Raw genomic sequence first — 20,545 nt, forward strand, 5'->3', positions numbered from 1 at the left:
AAATAAAAAATAAAATAAAAACATCGTTAGTGGAGCAGTTTCCTACATATCGGGCAAAACTTCTCAAAACAAACTTCAGGCGATCACATGACAAAATACCGTAACGTTAGTATAGGTTAGATATCACGGAACCTACCTTGGCTAGCCTGAGCGATATGAGCTCTGATTGGGCCGAGTTACGGCACGGCTCCGCTCCAGCCATCAACGGCAGCAGCCATCATTTTGACATTCTACCGGCTCCATGGGAGTCATCGTCATCATCAATAAATCTGACAGCCTACTGTTGTGTTTTGCTAGCTAACTTTACATTGGATGCCGACAGCGATGACGTTTTCACTCATTAGATTAAGCAACGATGCTCTGGTTCAGTGGTGACCAGCTAATTTGGCTAGCTAACGCCAATCTCTCATACATTCTTTTCTAGCTAGCTAAATTACAGACTGTGATGACTTCGTCCAGATGTGTCCAATCTTATCCTAAAAGGGCCGGCGTGGGTGCAGGTTTTGGTTTTAACCCAGTCCAAGTGGCTTATCTCATTGGCTATATTTTTATATTTTAAGTCTGCTGGCTACCGCCGGTAAAATATCAACATGTAACCGCAAGTGCTGCGCTGTATGCATGATGAAGAACATTGTTTTTATATTGAACGTCGTAGTTGCATATATACTAAGCAGTTCGCTGTTGATACCTATTCTACAGACAAGGGTTTGAAGGCAGTGAATGTAACATTATTTATATCAGGTCAGAATTAATTTTGCAAATTAGACTACCAATATGCATTGTGCAGTATGTACTCGAATTAATAAACTTTGGGCGCAAAACTCGGTTGTCCTTGTCGCAACAAATTCAGCTCCGTGAAGTTGGCAAATGTTGCTGGCCACAATTGGAGACTTCCGGTTCGCTTTTTTCAAAATAAAAGTTCGGTGAGTAAAATGATATATCAATTTTCATTGTTAAATTAATACAGTTGGATATAATTGTGATGTATTTGCAGAGAATATAAAACTGTGCACTAATTTCTATAAAAACTGTTTGCCACCAGTTGTTGCCGTCTGTCAGGTGTGGAGACTGTCAATTGCCAACCAGCTAATTTGCATAGCTCATAACTCAAAAACTATAAATTGTTACCAAAGGCAAGGGGGTATACATTTGTTAGCTGGACCCATATCTTTAATATTCTAATGTATTTTTGCTGAAATCATGTTCCCAGCGATTGTTGCTGTGTTTCCAGTGTGGGGTGGCCATACGTTGCTATGGACTGTCAGTTTCTTGTTTGATTTCACCAGAAATACATTAGAATATTAAAGATACGGGTCTATAGAGTAAATGTATACCCACTTTCATTTGGTAACAATCTATAGTTTTTGAGTTATCAGCTATGCAAATGAGCTGGGTGGAAACTGACAGTCCATAGCAACGTATGGCCACCCCACACAGCAAACACAGCAACAATTGATAGGAACATGATTTCACAGAAAGTACTGTACATTCTTAAATATATGGGTCCAGCTAACAAATGTATAAACCCTTTCATTTGGTAAGAATTTATAGTTTTTGAGTTATGGGCTATGCAAATGAGCTGCTCGTGAATTGACAGTCAATGACATTGCATGCCCTTACCACACTGTAAATACAGCAACAATTGCTGGGAACATGCATTTAGATAATAAATGTATAATTTTATAGATATTATACATAGATTTAATGTATGCCCCTTCATATTTGGTAACATTTTTTTCAAACAGTAAGCAGGTATGCAAATGAGGTGTTATTGAACCGACAGTGTCAAGCAATTTATGCTTGGCCTACATTATAGTAACTAGTCAAATAGCAAGCTAGTTGCTTGCTGACTTTTAGTTTAGTTTTTTTAAGTTGTGTCAGCAATGAATTTAAACAATGGTAATTATGTGAGGAAGCGCAGCAAACGCGGTAACTATGTTCTCATTATTTAACTTTACTCAGCAGCTCTCATCTTGACGGAAAATCACAGGAAGTTGAGACCGGAACTTCTGTACAGGAAGTCTAATTGTTGCTAGCTTCACGGAGCTAACACATTCTATCCACCTTACAAAACATGTCCCCTTCGGGGTCACGTTTCCAGTTTCCGGTTACGTTCCCCTCATGCGTAAGTTAGAGTCATGAGTTAGCGTCAAGTCGACAGCGTGGTTGCCAAGCTTTATCTGTTGGTTGCTATGATGCTATGATGCGTACGGTAGCGTCAACTGGCTAGCGTGGCTTTTTGTGAACGGCATACGCTTAGTCATTACTCTGTCAATAAACATTTATTTAGTCCGGTGTATGTAAATTAGCGAAACATAAATTGCCAATTTCCCTCCAGTTTAAGATAGCGATGGAGATAGCTATTGCTCATCTCGGTGGACTAATATCAGTACTGCTAGCTAGTTAGTGAAATGGACAGAAAACCATTCAGCAATAAATATATGTAGAGAAGTAGAAAAGCATGACATAGGTAGATATATTTAAGTTAGCTCCCTAGCTAGCAAAATAAGAAATATCTAGCTGGCGAGACAGCCAGACAGATAGATCACTCGCTGTCTAGGAAGATAAGCCATAGCTGTTTCTAGCTAGGGATCTTTCCATCTAGCTAGCTAGATGTAGCCTATATCGTGGTTCAATGTATATAAATAATCGAGATATTACATATTCACAAAAGCATCGCTAGCTTACCGATGCAGAGCCCATTACACACAGCAGTAAACAAATATGATTGACGTCATTGCAAAGACGTTACCGGAAACGTGAGGGGATAGGTTTTGTGAGGGGCTAAGATTTGTAAAGGGGGATAGAATTTGTTGTGACACAACCTTGCCCTCGTTCTCTCTTCTAAGCTCTTAGCTACGAGTGTGGAGCACACGCATTACAGTTCAATTGACATGACGATTGAAAGTGGGAGGAGTTGGAGGTGTCCTCAGTCCACCGCCAGAACAGGTGGCCGCACATAAACCAGACCCTGCGTTCGAGGGTGGAGTTTGAGCGCCCCGTCATCTTAGGGGAAACACAGGCTGGAGATTCAAGCCATGTGTGTTTTGAGAAGTTTAGCAAATATTAAGGAAACGGCTTTTAAAAACGGTGATTAAAAAAATGCCTACACACACTTTAAGGATTTACTCCTATAAGCTGAAGTTAAAAAAGCGTGAGTGCTCCTTGCACTCAGACATACGGTGGGTCTGTGCTGCAGGAGGAATGTAACCCACCACAGCACGTTGTGTACAGATACCCAGGCGTGTAATGTTCTGTATACAAGTCAAATTAAGCCTTCATCTCTCTTTCAATCCTGCATGATACCGAAAGATAAGTCTGGGTCATTGCTCTGTTTAAAAATGTAACAGAATTTTGGCTCTTTTTTCTGGTTTAATGTGACGACTCCACACACTCACACACTCACACACTCACACACTCACACACTCACACACACTCACACACTCACACACACACACACTCACACACACACACACACACACACACTCACACACTCTCACACACTCTCACACACTCTCACACACTCTCACACACTCTCACACACACACACGGCCCCCCACCTGGGCGTGGCCAGGACCAGGTAAGGGCAGCACTCACCTGCAGCGTCTCTATCTGTTTTCTGATGCTGTTGTTTGACGGCATCTAGACCGAGCGAGTATCAGACAGCAGGAAACAGAGAGAGGGGCGGGGCCACATGCAGGTTAGAACAAGCGCAGACGAAAATAACAAAAAAAAACAGACAAAACCTTCCCACAGCGTGGCGGCTAAATGCACACACACCCTGACTTCCTGGGATGTGCGTTGTGTGGAATTAAGATGAAGCAGGACAAGGAAGAACAAGATGCAGTGAACATGCGCAGGGGTTAGGGGTTAGGGGGGAGCAGTTGGTTAGGGGGTTGGAAAAGAGGAATCTGGTTTAAGCCACGAATCAACAGCACCCCATAGTGCCCAGGAGGGCTAATGTCCATTAGCTCCACCCCCACCACCCTCTTAACCAATGGAGCATTCAGAATCACTCTCACACACACACAAACACACACACACCAGAGAAAATCAGACCTAAAATCACTGCAACACACCACGACACACCACACCAGCAGAGAACGCTGTCACTGCAATTTGATGTCTGATTGGTTTCGATTCACCTGTGATTGGTTTGTGGTTGATCCGTGATTGATTGGTGATTGGTTTCGATCAATCTGTGATTGGCTTGTGATTGGTTTGCGATTGGCTTGCGATTGATCTGCGACTGATTTGCGATTGTTTGCGACTGATTTGCGATTGTTTGCGACTGGTTTGCGATTGGTCTGTGACTGACATGGAATTAGGCTGCACACTATTCCACCACTGGGGCAGCACTGCCCCCTACAGGCAGGCATGCACCCTACATCCCAACACCCCACTACAGCAACACCTTCTAAACACCTACACATTACATACAGCACCTTCTAAACACCTACACATTACATACAGCACCTTCTAAACACCTACACATTACATACAACACCTTCTAAACACCTACACATTACATACAACACCTTCTAAACATCTATACATTGCATACAAAGTGTTGGGTTAATGATGTTTACACTGTATGGAAATAAAATGTTGGGTTATCGCAGGTGTGAAGCTGTACCTTCAGATGAGACAGACAGTTCTGCAGGAATATGTGCCAGTTGTTGAGGAAGAACTGCTTCTGACTGACACACAGCAAGCAGGTAACCAAGGGATACAGCGCCTAGACAGACAAAAAGAGGGGGAGAGAGGGAGAGAGCAGGAGGGGGGAGGGAGAGAGGGGGAGAGAGCAGGAGGGGGGAGAGAGAGAGAGGGGGAGGGAGAGAAGATGCAGATTCCAGTTCATGTTTTCTTGTGGATCACTGTGCAGTGGTCCTGCAGTTTACAGTAGAGCAGATGTGTGGGGGTAAGGCGTGTGGAAGATGAGGGAGTCCTGTTATAGCACATCCTCGTACCCCTGTGCGCATTCCTGATCCCTCACTTCAGGGACCAGATGGAAGACAACCAATAGAAACTTACCAGAGAGTGCTTCTTCCTGGAGCTGAGGTCAAAGGTCGTCTGGTAGAGCATTTCTACAAAGTTTTTCAAACATGGCACGTTGACTTCATTCTTAACTGCCTATGGGCGGTCAGAAAAGAGAGAGAGAAACATGGAAGTGTGACCATGGAAAGAACTGAAGAGGCAATCTTGCAGGCATGCTCTCTATGGTGTAATATCTAGCAGGCATGCTCTCTATGGTGTAATATCTAGCAGGCATGCTCTCTATGGTGTAATATCTAGCAGGCCTGCTCTCTATGGTGTAATATCTAGCAGACCTGCTCTCTATGGTGTAATATCTAGCAGGCCTGCTCTCTGTGGTGTAATATCTAGCATGCTCTCTATGGTGTAATATCTAGCATGCTCTCTCTGGTGTAATATCTAGCATGCTCTCTATGGTGTAGGATACCTACAGCAGCAACAGGGATGAGAATCTCCACGAAGAGGCCGGCCAGAGCATGCTTAATGTCCTTATCCTTCACCTCCAGAAAATACTGCGCACACTCCTGCAGACAGACAACGCACAAACATCACGCGCCCGCCCGCCCGCCCGCACGCACGCACGCACGCACGCACGCACGCACGCACAAGCACGCACGCACGCACGCACGCACGCACGCACGCACGCACGCACGCACGCACGCACGCACGCACGCACGCACGCACGCACACACAAACAGATCAGTCATGCCAGTACCTTCCAGCCGTTCATAAAGAATTGCATTGTTATTAAAAAACAATTTGCAGATGCATCAATTATTCAAGCTAAAATGACAAATATAACATGAAACTCTCTGTTCAGCAAACTGAAACTGCACTCCCATAATGCATACTGCAAACCCACACAACCTGCTAAGAGTTACCATACTGCTAACCCACAGAACCGGCTAACAGTTACCATACTGCTAACCCACACAACCTGCCAACAGTTACCATACTGCTAACCCACACAACCTGCTAACAGTTACCATACTGCTAATCCACACAACCTGCCAACAGTTACCATACTGCTAACCCACACAACCTGCCAACAGTTACCATACTGCTAACCCACACAACCTGCCAACAGTTACCATACTGCTAACCCACACAACCTGCTAACAGTTACCATACTGCTAATCCACACAACCTGCCAACAGTTACCATACTGCTAACCCACACAACCTGCTAACAGTTACCATACTGCTAACCCACACAACCTGCTAACAGTTACCATACTGCTAACCCACACAACCTGCTAACAGTTACCACACTGCTAACCCACACAACCTGCTAACAGTTACCATACTGCTAACCCACACAACCTGCTAACAGTTACCATACTGCTAATCCACACAACCTGCTAACAGTTACCACACTGCTAACCCACACAACCTGCTAACAGTTACCATACTGCTAACCCACACAACCTGCTAACAGTTACCATACTGCTAACCCACACAACCTGCTAACAGTTACCATACTGCTAATCCACACAACCTGCTAACAGTTACCACACTGCTAACCCACACAACCTGCTAACAGTTACCACACTGCTAACCCACACAACCTGCTAACAGTTACCACACTGCTAACCCACACTGGGGCTGGGGGGCAGAGGGGCTGGGCTCAGGCTCACCTGCATAAACTGGAAGGAGGCCTCGAAGTCCTCCACGGGGTACATTTTGACGCGGAAGAACTTCATGCCCATGATGAGGCTGATGACGCTCTGCAGCACGTGGGGGGACGGCTCCTTCTGCCTCAGCTCCTTCAGCTCCGTCATGAACTTCTTCCTCACCGCCTGGAACCTGCACACGCACACGCACACGCACACGCACACGCACACAGGCACACAGGCACACACACACACGCACACACACACAGGCACACACACACAGGCACACACACACAGGCACACACACAGGCACACACACAGGCACACACACACGCACACACACACAGGCACACACACACAGGCACACACACACAGGCACACACACACAGGCACACACATTAGCTATGGATATACACACTTCAGCTACTGATACACAAACAAAAACACTTAACCAATAAATAAAAATGTGAGAGCAGGAGAAAGACTTGGAGCAGAAAGAGAGTGCGGGGGAGGGAGAGAGGGAGAGAGTGAAAGAGGGAGAGCATTACTTTGACTGTGTGAGGACGCCGATGACCTCCGCATACAGGTCGGCGATGATGTGCACATTCCCAGTGTTGGGTCCTGAGTACCTGCACACACGCACACGCACACGCACACGCACCATTAGTTATGCAGCGGATTTCACACGCAGCATCTCACACCTCTGTACCACTTGGAGGGGTGGGGGGGGATTTGCCATATTTGATGGAAGAGTGAGTGAGTGAGTGAGTGAGTGTGTGAGTGTGTGTGTGTGTGTGTGTGTGTGTGTGTGTGTGTGTGTGTGTGTGAGTGAGTGAGTGAGTGAGTGAGTGTGTTCGTGAACGACAGACTCACCCCTCCTTGTGTTTAAAGTGCTTAAATGCCAGGTTGAGGACTTCATGAACTAAAGCGTCTGGCACAGGGTGCAGAGGAATCTGAGGAGTACATATTCTACATTAAACTCAGCTCACACACTCACTCACCTACCACACACTCACACACTCACACACTCACACACTCACACACTCACACACTCACACACACACACACACACACACACACACACACACACACACGCACGCACGTATGTAGAAATGAACACATGCGTGTGCAGGAACTCACCTGTTTTAAGACCTCAACTGAAACTAAACAGAAAATGAAATCTATGGCTAAATCTCTCCGCTCCAGCAGGTAGTCTTTGTCCCGATGCTGCTCATCTCTGACCATGGGAGAGAAAATAACAAGCACTAAGTTTACTCTCTGTCACTCTATCTCTCACTCTCACTCACTCTCACTCTCACTCACTCTCACTCTCACACTCACTCTCACTCTCACACTCACTGTCACACTCACTCTCTCACTCACTCTCTCACTCTCTCACTCTCTCACTCTCTCACTCACTCTCTCACTCTCTCACTCTCTCACTCACTCTCTCACTCTCTCACTCACTCTCACTCACTCTCACACTCACTCTCACACTCTCACACTCACTCTCACACTCTCACACTCTCACACTCTCTCTCTCACACACTCACACACTCACACACTCACACACTCACACTCTCTCACTCTCTCACTCTCTCACTCTCTCACTCTCTCACTCTCTCACTCTCACACTCTCACACTCTCACACTCTCTCACACTCTCACACTCTCTCACTCTCTCACTCTCTCACTCTCTCACACTCTCACACTCTCACACTCTCACACTCTCACACTCTCACACTCTCTTACCCTTTGGACTTGGTGCTGGCCCGTGGGCGGTATTCGTAGGACTCGTCCTCTGTGCCACTCTGGCGGCGGTACCAGTCAAACAGCGTGCGCAGCAGAGAGGGCAAACAGTGTTCCGCTATCGAGCTCATAGAGCTTATTAACTGGAAAACACACACACATCATAACACACACATCATAACCAACACACCATAACACACACACATCATAACAGTGTTCCGCTATCGAGCTCATAGAGCTTATTAACTGGAAAACACACACACACCATAACACACACATCATAACACACACATCATAACACACACACACATCATAACACACACACACATCATAACACACACACACATCATAACACACACACACATCATAACCAACACACCATAACACACACACATCATAACACACACACATCATAACCAACACACCATAACACACACATCATAACACACACACATCATAACCAACACACCATAACACACACATCATAACACACACACATCATAACCAACACACCATAACACACACATCATAACACACACACATCATAACCAACACACCATAACACACACATCATAACACACATCATAACACACACATCATAACACACACACATCATAACCAACACATCATAACACACACATCATAACACACACATCATAACACACACACTTCATAACACACACACTTCATAACACACACACTTCATAACCCACACACTTCATAACACACACACTTCATAACCCACACACATCATAACCAACACACATCATAACCAACACACCATAACCAACACACCATAACCAACACACATCATAACCAACACACCATAACCAACACACATCATAACCAACACACATCATAACCAACACACCATAACACACACATCATAACACACACACCTCATAACCCACACACATCATAACCAACACACATCATAACCAAGACACCATAACCCACACACCATAACCAACACACATCATAACCCACACACCATAATACACACATCATAACCCACACACCATAACACACACACCATAACCAACACACCATAACACACACATCATAACCCACACACATCATAACCAACACACCATAACCCACACACCCTTATAACCCACACACACACATCATAACCAACACACCATAACACACACACATCATAACACACACACCTCATAACCAACACACCTCATAACCCACACACATCATAACCAACACACCTTATAACCCACACACACATCATAACCAACACACATCATAACCCACACACTATAACCCACACACCATAACCAACACACCATAACCCACACACCATAACCCACACACCTCATAACCAACACAACTCATAACCCACACACCTCATAACACACACACATCATAACCCACACACCATAACCCACACACCATAACCAACACACATCATAACCCACACACCATAATACACACATCATAACCCACACACCATAACACACACACCATAACCAACACCATAACCAACACACCATAACACACACATCATAACCAACACACCTCATAACCCACACACATCATAACCAACACACCATAACCCACACACCTTATAACCCACACATCATAACCAACACATCATAACCAACACACCATAACACACACACATCATAACCAACACACCTCATAACCCACACACATCATAACCAACACACCATAACCCACACACCTCATAACCATCATAGTGTCCTCAGTGTAGTGTCCTCTCAGTGTAGTGTCCTCTCACTGTAGTGCCCTCTCAGTGTAGTGTCCTCTCAGTGTAGTGCCCTCTCAGTGTAGTGCCCTCTCAGTGTAGTGCCCTCTCAGTGTAGTGCCCTCTCAGTGCAGGGTTTGGGGCTGTGATGCCAAATGTGACCAGGCACACAGGGGACTGCGGGAGGATAACCCAGATCCTACAGTCTGTTTACAGGGCGGCCTCAGGTGCTTGGCACAGTCAATGACAGCTGGCACAGAGACGCCCGACATGAGTTTCAAAGTGTCAGAAACATGACTGAAAAAACTAAACACAAAACGTTGGCTAGTAACCACCAGACACTCATCCTCGGCCGTGTAGAGAAACACTGGGATGATAACTTTACAAACATGAAACGTTAAATCCAACCTTGCCTGTTGTAAAACTAGCTCGCTAGATAGCTAGTTTTGGTGGTAACGTAACCACAATAGGGTTTGCAATAATGCTAGCTAGCTAGTTTGCACTGTTTATTCATGTTAATTATGTTGCCTAGCTAACGTTAGCTACAGTGTTTGGGGAGGTGCTGACAGCTAACATTACATTAGCTAGCATCGTATAAATCATACAAATAAAACTATTTTGTTTCCATAAATTAATGTTATATTCCAACATTGACTTTACGTGTTAAAACCTTGGTTAAATGACACAGAAAACACTGCCAGCTATTCACATTCCTCAACCTCATCCACCCAGAACGAAGTTATTTGCTGTTGAGACTTGATTTCATCTATTTTCAAACCTAAACCCTAATCCTCTTGCTTTGTTTTCTGTTATTCTGCTAAAACCCTAAACCCCGCCTCCCTCACTGGAGCCAATCACAGGCTCCCATGTGAAAACCCGTTTGATATCACGATGACATCAGTCCTGGAGCCCACCAGTAAAACTTCACCAGAGAGAAAGAGGGAGGGAGGGAGGGAGAGGGAGAAGAGGGAGAAGAAGAGAGAGAGGGAGGCAGGGAGAGAAAGAGGAAGAGACAGAGGGAGAAGAAGAGAGAGAGGGGGAGGGGACCTGGGAGAGAAGAGGGGGTTATGTAAGCTCTGTTGGAACGAGGCAGACTCCAGCACGCACACGCACACACACACTGAGAGTGACATAGCACTTCTGCTCTACAGTAGCGCACACACTCTCTCTCTCTCACTCACACACACACACACACACAGAGTGACACAGCACTTCTGCTCTACTGTACCTCTCACACACTCACTCACACACACACTGAGAGCGACACAGCACTTCTGCTCTACTGTATCACTCACTCACTCACTCACTCACTCACTCACTCACTCACTCACTCACTCACTCACTCACTCACTCACTCACTCACTCACTCACTCACTCACTCACTCACTCACTCACTCACTCACTCACTCACTCACTCACTCACTCACTCACTCACTCACTCACTCACTCACTCACTCCTGCTCTACTGTACCTCTCACTCACACACAGAGGTCAATTTCGTCAATTTTGCTCTACACTGAAGACAACGGAGTTCCACGTCAAAAGATGTACATGAGACAACAGATCAAACTTAGTTTTATGGACAGATGAGACAAATATTAACCTCTACCAAAGTGATGGAAAGGCCAAAGTGTGGAGAAAGATAGGAGCTCATCTGTGAAGCACGGTGGAGGAAGTGTCATGGCTTGGGCTTGCATGGCTGCTTCTGGAGTGGGCTCACTAATCTTTATTGATGATGTAATTCATGATGGTAGGAGCAGGATGAATTCAGAAGTCTACAAAAACATTCTGTCTGCTAACTTACGGAGAGGTGAGTCCAAACTAATTGGGAAGAACTTCATCATGCATCAAGACAATGACCTAAAACACACTACCAACACAACAAAGGACTACATTAGGGAGAAAAAGTGGAAGGTTTTAGACTGGCCAAGTCAATTACCAGACCTTAACCCAATTGAACATGCATTTCACCTCCTGAAGAGGAGATTGAAGGGAAAATCTCCCTGAAACAAACAGCAACTGAAAGAGGCTGCAGTAAAAGCATCACAAACGAAGAATGCAACAGTTTGGTGATGTCAGTGGGTCACAGGCTTGATGCAGTTATTGCAAGCAAGGCATATTCTACCAAATACTCTGTTCCCAATACTTTTGCTGACCTAAAAATTGGGTGGTCTGGTACCAAAGGTGCTATGTTCTAATGTCAAGCTCCAGTCCTGGAGGTCCACAGTGTCTGCTGGTTTTTGGGATGTTCTCAGCACCTGTGGTTCATTCAAGTCTTTGAATGGCTAAAGAATCCACACACCTTGTTCTCAAGGCCTTCATTGACAGCTGATTGGAAGGAAACCTGCAGACACTGCGGCTCCCTGGAAATTCAGTTTGACACCCCCGTTCTAAGTAGTTTAACACAGTTTGGTACATACAGGTGACCATGCCCAGTAAAGGCTGTTCATACAGGTCAGGTGACCAGGCCCAGTAAAGGCCGTTCATACAGGTCAGGTGACCAGGCCCAGTAAAGGCTGTTCATACAGGTCAGGTGACCAGGCCCATTAAAGGCCGTTCATACAGGTCAGGTGACCAGGCCCAGTAAAGGCCGTTCATACAGGTCAGGTGACCATGCGCAGTAAAGGCCGTTCATACAGGTCAGGTGACCAGGCCCAGTAAAGGCTGTTCATACAGGTCAGGTGACCAGGCCCAGTAAAGGCTGTTCATACAGGTCAGGTGACCATGCGCAGTAAAGGCCGTTCATACAGGTCAGGTGACCAGGCCCATTAAAGTCAAGATGAAAGGGTGCTGAGGGGTCAGCTGGTTTCCCAGTTACCTTTCCAACAGAACAGAATGCGTTTCTCAAAACTGACAAAGATCCCCTTTGCACACCACACACACTCACACACTCACACACTCACACACTCACACAAAACAAAAAAACCATGCTAGGGGTCCCTCAAGGCTCCATCCTGGGTTCAGTATTAATGAATGTTAATATGAACAATCTTGCTCCAGCTTTAAATGACACAAAAACAATTGCACTGCAGACGCTGAGAGTTCTCAAGAGCGCGATGCATCAGTCTCTTACTGGCACTGCATGTCTGACCCACATAAATTATTAACAATATGAACATCAATACAGCTCATCGCCACAGCACTTGCCACCAGGCCAAACCCACCAACCCCAATATCCACTGGCCTCACCTCAAGTCTGAAGAGGAACACACACACCTCACACAAATCGCCCTCTCAGACACACACACAGACACACACAGGGATGTATTAATGATGGCCAAACAGTGCGAGATGAAGATGTTAAACAGTCACACCCACCTGATCAAATTGTGCATCCTCCCCCCTTTGGAGGGACCGAGAGAGGGGCTTCTCCTGTGAGGGGGGGGGAGGGGGAGGGAGAGAGAGGGAGGGAGAGAGAGAGAGAGACCAATCAGCTCTACATACACTACTAAACAAATCTATTCTGCAAACACACCATTGTGGACACACACACACAAGCCAGATTCTCCCGAGTGAATGTAACAGAATAAGTATATTTCTCTCTCTTATTTTCATTCGTTTTTTTTCCCCACATATTTATATTTTATGGTGTTTTTTATCATCTGTCTGGAGATAATGAAAATTAACTGTCTATACCCCACACACTAGAGAGCAGTCTATACCCCACACACTAGAGAGCAGTCTATACCCCACACACTGGAGAGCAGTCTATATCCCACACACTGGAGAGAGCAGTCCATACCCCACACACTGGAGAGAGGAGTCTAAACCCCACACACTGGAGAGCAGTCTATACCCCACACACTGGAGAGCAGTCTATACCCCACACACTGTGGGCCACTCACCAGGGGCTCGGCCATCACCACCTCGATCTTCTTCTCGGCGAGCACAGCGAAGTCGGCGAACAGGCTCTTGATGACGTACTCGCCCGGCTTGAGCTCAGGGTCGATGGTGAGGCTGGACATGGTGGCGCTACGATTCTCCGCTCTGGGGGCCTGACCTGCCGGAGCCCGCCCTCTACTCACACTGCTGCTGCCGGGCCCCAAGGCTGGGGAGAGAGAGGGGGGGAGAGAGGGGGGGGGGAGGGGGGAGGGAGGGGGAGAGAGGGGGGGAGAGGGAGAGTCACACACTTAACCAGCATTCACAGTCAATTTTCGTGTTGGCCAATGGAATGCTGCATCTTTGGACTGCAGGACATTTCAAAATCTCCAACTCACAATAATAACACAATCAATGCATGTTGTTCATAATTTAATTATGTCACAAATGCAGGATGAAATAGTGGGATCAGAAGGATGAAATAACTAAGATATAAAGTAAAACACTCAAGTCAGGACATCAGTTTCATAAAGGGATTTCACAAGTTAGACGGGCTTGTTGCCCATGGGCCTGCATCTGGGAACATCTCCCTCAGACAGCACAAACGAGCGCCACAAAGCAGCAGCACAAACGAGCGCAGCAGGTTCTTGTTGATGAACAAGCCACCTTTGTAAGAAGAACATTTAGACCTTATAAGGCCATCTTTAGAAGTGCCTCCGATTTAATCGGGAGGGAATCATTGACCTCCAGCGATGAACAGGAGTGGAGCTCGCAGAGCAGAGCGAACCCTGCAGGCACTGCAGCGCTCTGGGACAGGCACATTCTGAAGTCGTCTTGGCGACACCGAAAATATAATAAACTATTTGTCCAGCCGTTTCATACATAAATGCAATGTAGGCTACAGCGCATAATCAGTAGCAAATAAATATTTCCACAGCATTCCCAAATGTCCTGTGAAGATAACCACTTGTCCATCATGGCGAACAAGTAGTTAGGAATTACGATTATATTCATTAGAATACTTCCATTTACTTGCTTTTTAGATAATGCCACCGTACTGAAACATTGAATTATATTATTTTTCAATTTTGCAGTACATGGGAAGTAATGACAAATGATCTCATCATAATTATCTCATTTTGTGCTGGTTTATTAGAAAGTAATCAGAGATTATTCGAAGCTCAATTAACTAATAACATTGTAGTTCACGTTTATGCAATGGAGAAAGGCTGGATTTCATTCATCAGATAATTTCAAACGAGACTCATCAAATCTTCCTCAATTGGTCAAGCAACATATTAGAAATAGGGCCCAGATCACTGGCTACAATGCCACAATCATTTAACCTACAGAAGCAGGGCTCATTAACAATCTCATTTTCACAGCTTTAATACGAAATAGAAGTTAAATACAGGATAAATGTAAGCATTTCTGCAACAGAATCGTCTGTATTAAAGTTATGATCCAATTATGTGCCGTAATGAAAACATATCTGGCAGCAATAATTTGAGCACGTTAGTTAGAGCGCGTAAGAGCGCACGTTAGCGAGAGCACGTTAGCGAGAGCGCGTTAGAGCACGTTAGCAAGAGCGCGTTAGAGCGCGTTAGCACGTTAGGGAGAGCACGTTAGCGAGAGCGCGTTCGAGCGCGTTAGCACGTTAGAGCGCGATACAATGCATTAGCGCGTTAGCGAGAGCGGGTTAGCGAGAGCGCGTTAGCTAGAGCGCGTTAGCGAGAGCGCGTTAGCTAGAGCGCGTTAGCTAGAGCGCGTTTGCGAGAGCGCGTTAGCTAGAGCGCGTTTGCGAGAGCGCGTTAGCACGTTAGCGAGAGCGCGTTAGCGAGAGCACGTTAGCGAGAGCGCGTTAGCACGTTAGCGAGAGCGCGTTAGCGAGAGCGCGTGAGCACGTTAGCGAGAGCGCGTTAGCGAGAGCGCGTGAGCACGTTAGCGAGAGCGCATTAGCACGTTAGCGAGAGCGCGTTAGCGAGAGCGCGTTAGCACGTTAGCGAGAGCGCGTTAGCGAGAGCGCGTCATCAAATCAATCGCTTTCTCTTTGAATCACACCCGTGATTTAGATAAATAACATTAAGATAAATAAACAAAACAAAATTGTCAGACTCCGAAAAAACCACAAAGAAACGTGGTGTAATTATTTTGTGGTTGTTCAAGTGTGGGTCACCGTAGTAACCTTTAAAAAAAGGACATCAAATATCTGCATTTACAGTGTATGCATTTCCTTTTTAATGTATAAAAATTTAAAATTAAAAAATAAATCAATCAATCTGGCATGATTTCGACCTCACAGTGTGTGTGTGTGTGTGTGTGTGTGTGCGCGCGTGTGTGCGTGTTACACAAGTCAGCATGTGTCACATGACCAGCTTTCAGCAGCGAATCAATACCCGGCCCCGCCCCCCATGGCAGAGTCCTGCTCAGCAGCCTCTGTAGGCTGTACTTTTCCACACAAACGCAGCCTGCTCCTTGTCCTCCCTCTCTCTCTCTTCCTCTTCCTCTCTCTCCCTCCCTCTCTCTTCCTCTCACTCACCCTCCCACTCACCCTCCCTCTCTCTCTCTTCCTCTCACTCTTCCGCTCTCTCACTCACTCTTTTCCTCAAAGTCACTCTCTTATTCTCTACCTCTCAGTCCCTCTCCCTCACTATCACTCCCAAACCCACAGAGTGTCTCACAGAGCCAGGGCAAGCATGCACAGAGCTGCATCTCTCACAGAGCCAGGGCAAGCGGGCAGAGCTGCATCTCTCACAGAGCCAGGGCAAGCATGCACAGAGCTGCATCTCTCACAGAGCCAGGGCAAGCATGCAGAGCTGCATCTCTCACAGAGCCAGGGCAAGCATGCAGAGCTGCATCTCTCACAGAGCCAGGGCAAGCGTGCACAGAGCTGCATCTCTCACAGAGCCAGGGCAAGCGGGCAGAGCTGCATCTCTCACAGAGCCAGGGCAAGCATGCACAGAGCTGCATCTCTCACAGAGCCAGGGCAAGCATGCAGAGCTGCATCTCTCACAGAGCCAGGGCAAGCATGCAGAGCTGCATCTCTCACAGAGCCAGGGCAAGCATGCAGAGAGCTGCATCTCTCACAGAGCCAGGGCAAGCATGCAGAGAGCTGCATCTCTCACAGAGCCAGGGCAAGCGTGCACAGAGCTGACTAACAAGAGAGGGAAAGCAAGGGAGAGAGAGGAGAGAGAGGAGAGAGGGAGGGAGGGAGGGAGAGGGGGAGAGGGAGAGGGAGACACAAGGGACAGCGTGCCATAGATATGGTCTCTTGGCTTCAGCCATTCTCAGGTAACAGCTCAACATCCGCCCCCCTCCCCCTCCCCCTGCCCTGACCTTGCACTGAGAGAGCCAGGGGAGGTCGCAGAGGTCACACCGGGTGTCACTCATCCCTGTACCTCCATGAGCCATGTGCTTTTGGCTGAAATGCCCTTACCATTTAGTCGTGCCAATTCTTATCTTTAACCATTAAACCAGTAACGTTTGATCCTTACATCTGATTCAAATGCAGTCAATTAACATCAGTACAGAGTTGACCTATAAACCCCAAGTAGGCACATTGGTAAAAACAAACGTTAATACATTCAAATAAATACCCACTTTTTAACAGAAGTTAAAAGTTACCAATTTTACAGAGTTCAGCCCCAGAAATTCCTCCTCTAACTTTCTCCTGGCAAGCTGGTTGGTGCCGTACATGGCAGGCAATCACCATTGGTGTGTGTGTGTGCGTGTGTGTGTGTGTGTGTGAGAGAGAGCGAGAGAGTGCGAGTGTGTGTATGAATGGGTGAATGAGAAGCATCAATTGTACAGCACTTTGGATAAAGGCGCTATATAAATGCAGACATTTACCATTTAGATAGGACTACAATTATGTAATTTCGTCTCCAGCACCAGTTACTTCAACATGCCTCAGAGAAACAGTGCGTATTACTGTGTGTGTGTGTGTGTGTATGTGTGTGTGTATTACAGTGTGTGTATGCGTGTGTATTAGTACACACATGCATATACACACACTGTAATACTCACTCTCACGCAGTCTCTCACACACACACACACACACACACACACACACACACACACACACACACACACACACACACACACACACACACACACACACACACACACACACACACACACACACACACACACACACACATACACACACACACACAGCAGGAGCAGTACTCACAGATGCCGCTCCAGGACTTGAGCAGAGATTTGATGCTGATCTCAAAGAACACAGAATCCTGAAGACTCAGCATGCTGGCTCTGAGTCCGGGTTAAAGCAAGGAACCAGAGACACAGTGTCCTCCACTGCCGCTCACACACAGACACACACGCGTGCACACACACAGACACACACACTCCCTGCAGAAGGTGCCGGCACTACAGAAAGGAGGAAGTGGAGTGTTCACGTCTTCAGGAAGCGAAGAGAGAGAGCGTCACTGCGCTAGCATTAGCGCAGCCCTGAGACTCCACCCCCTCCTCCCCCCTTACACACGCTCTCATTGGCTCACTCACTCATGACCCCTCCTCACACACGCTCTCATTGGCTCACTCACTCATGACCCCTCCTCCCCCCCTCCTTACACACGCTCTCATTGGCTCACTCACTCATGACTGCTGATGCTCTCCTCCCCCTCAGTGATGAGAGTGCTGGCACACGATTGACTTTTCTTTCAGTCACACACGCGCACACGCGCACTCGCGCACACGCACACACGCACACACACACTGACACACACACAATTTATAGATTGATTTGCACTTCGTTGTACGTCGCTTTGGATAATAGCGTCTGCTAAATGCCATGTAATGTAATGTAATGAGCACACAAGATGTTCTTATCCAAAGTGGAGTGGAATAGCTTCAGAGACAGTTAGTTGCACTGGGAGGGGTGATGTCATCAACACGCGGCAAGAGCAGTGGTGCCCTGCAGCAAACTGTAAACAGGCCGATTCCTGCTGCAGCAACAACACTCTGTAATGTCAGCACATACACCAGCCTGGAGTCCCTCTGCGGCCCCTCTACTGCCCCAGGTTCAGATGTCCAGACCATCACCTCACCCCAAACACAGCATTCTGGCACAGCAGGCTTCTCACACTGCAGCACAGCAGAGCTAAGCTCTTCCAAGTGCTAATCAAATGATAATGCAATATCACTAGTGCAATGCCAGTGAAATGCTAATTGCATGCTAATGCATGCCAGTAGAACGCTAATAGCATGCTAATGCAATGCCAGTGAAATGCTAATTGCATGCTAATGCAATGCCAGTGAAATGCTAATTGCATGCTCATGTAATGCCAGTGGAATGTGTATAGCATGCTAATGCAATGCGGTCAAATGCTAATAGCATGCTAATGCAATGCCAGTGAAATGCTAATAGCATGCTAATGGAATGCCAGTGGAGTGAGAGCAATCAGGTCAAGTCACTAGAAAGATCTATACAAAAGGAAGCACACATTCAGCATTTCTGAACACACATGTGTGCATGTTTGTGTGATTGTGAGTGCATGTGTCTCTGTGTGTGTGTTTGTGTGATTGTGAGTGCATGTGTCTCTGTGTGTGTGTGTGTGTGTTTGTGTGCATGTTTGTGTGATTGTGAGTGCATGTGTCTCTGTGTGTGTGTTTGTGTGATTGTGAGTGCATGTGTCTCTGTGTGTGTGTGTGTGTTTGTGTGCGTGTTTGTGTGATTGTGAGTGCATGTGTCTCTGTGTGTGTATGTTTGTGTGCATACAGACATTGAATGTGATAGATGTAGACACTCTCAATCACATGACTTTCACTAGCAGCATAAGTTGTGTGAATTGTGAGAGCTTCTTTTGAGTCACCAGCAGCAGAGTGTCTAAATATATCAACACCTCACAGCAGGATGACCGTAGCTCAGGTTAGCATTAGCACAGCGTAGCAGCGCAGCAGAGCTGAGCCTAGCTCAGATTAGCATTAGCACAGTGTAGCAGCGCAGCAGAGCTGAGCCTAGCTCAGATTAGCATTAGCACAGTGTAAGCAGCGCAGCAGAGCTGAGCCTAGCTCAGATTAGCATTAGCACAGTGTAGCAGCGCAGCAGAGCTGAGCCTAGCTCAGACTAGCATTAGCGCTGTGGAGCAGTACTGCAGGGTTGACCCTAGCTCAGACTAGCAGCAGTGGTACCTTCCAGGTAGGTTGGATAGATGGGGGGCAGTGTCGGGGTTGCAGGGGGCCCCTGGGGGCCCTCGCTGAAGGCCTGGCCCCTGGACAGCAGGGGGACACGCCTGACACGCATCAGCCGCGGGGCCACATCGTGCAGCATCACGCCCAACTCCGCGGCCTCTTCCGCAGCCAGGGCCACAGGCCGCAGCCCCCTCAGGAACTCCATCAGACCCCTCTGCACACGCTCAGAACAGCTCCACGGCCCAGACCCCTCTGCACGCGCTCAGAACAGCTCCACGGCCCAGACCCCTCTGCACGCGCTCAGAACAGCTCCACGGCCCAGACCCCTCTGCACGCGCTCAGAACAGCTCCACGGCCCAGACCCCTCTGCACGCGCTCAGAACAGCTCCACGGCCCAGACCCCTCTGCACGCGCTCAGAACAGCTCCACGGCCCAGACCCCTCTGCACACGCTCAGAAC

At 47.1% G+C, this 20,545-nt stretch overlaps 1 protein-coding gene across 1 annotated transcript in view; it reads right to left on the reverse strand.

Moving 5' to 3' along the window:
- fryl (furry homolog, like) overlaps positions 1-20,305 on the reverse strand; it is a 91,426-nt gene extending 71,121 nt beyond the window's left edge. Inside the window, 11 exon segments of the mRNA XM_061238856.1 lie at positions 4,637-4,738; positions 5,035-5,133; positions 5,466-5,558; positions 6,671-6,839; positions 7,195-7,275; positions 7,520-7,599; positions 7,787-7,883; positions 8,398-8,537; positions 13,433-13,486; positions 13,960-14,162; positions 20,087-20,305. Of these exon segments, the coding sequence (XP_061094840.1) occupies positions 4,637-4,738; positions 5,035-5,133; positions 5,466-5,558; positions 6,671-6,839; positions 7,195-7,275; positions 7,520-7,599; positions 7,787-7,883; positions 8,398-8,537; positions 13,433-13,486; positions 13,960-14,162; positions 20,087-20,291 (1,323 nt within the window). The 5' untranslated portion in view covers positions 20,292-20,305.
- Positions 20,306-20,545: the final 240 nt, after the last annotated feature.

Source organism: Conger conger, chromosome 4 (assembly GCF_963514075.1).
Source record: "Conger conger chromosome 4, fConCon1.1, whole genome shotgun sequence".
Lineage (NCBI taxonomy): Eukaryota > Metazoa > Chordata > Actinopteri > Anguilliformes > Congridae > Conger > Conger conger.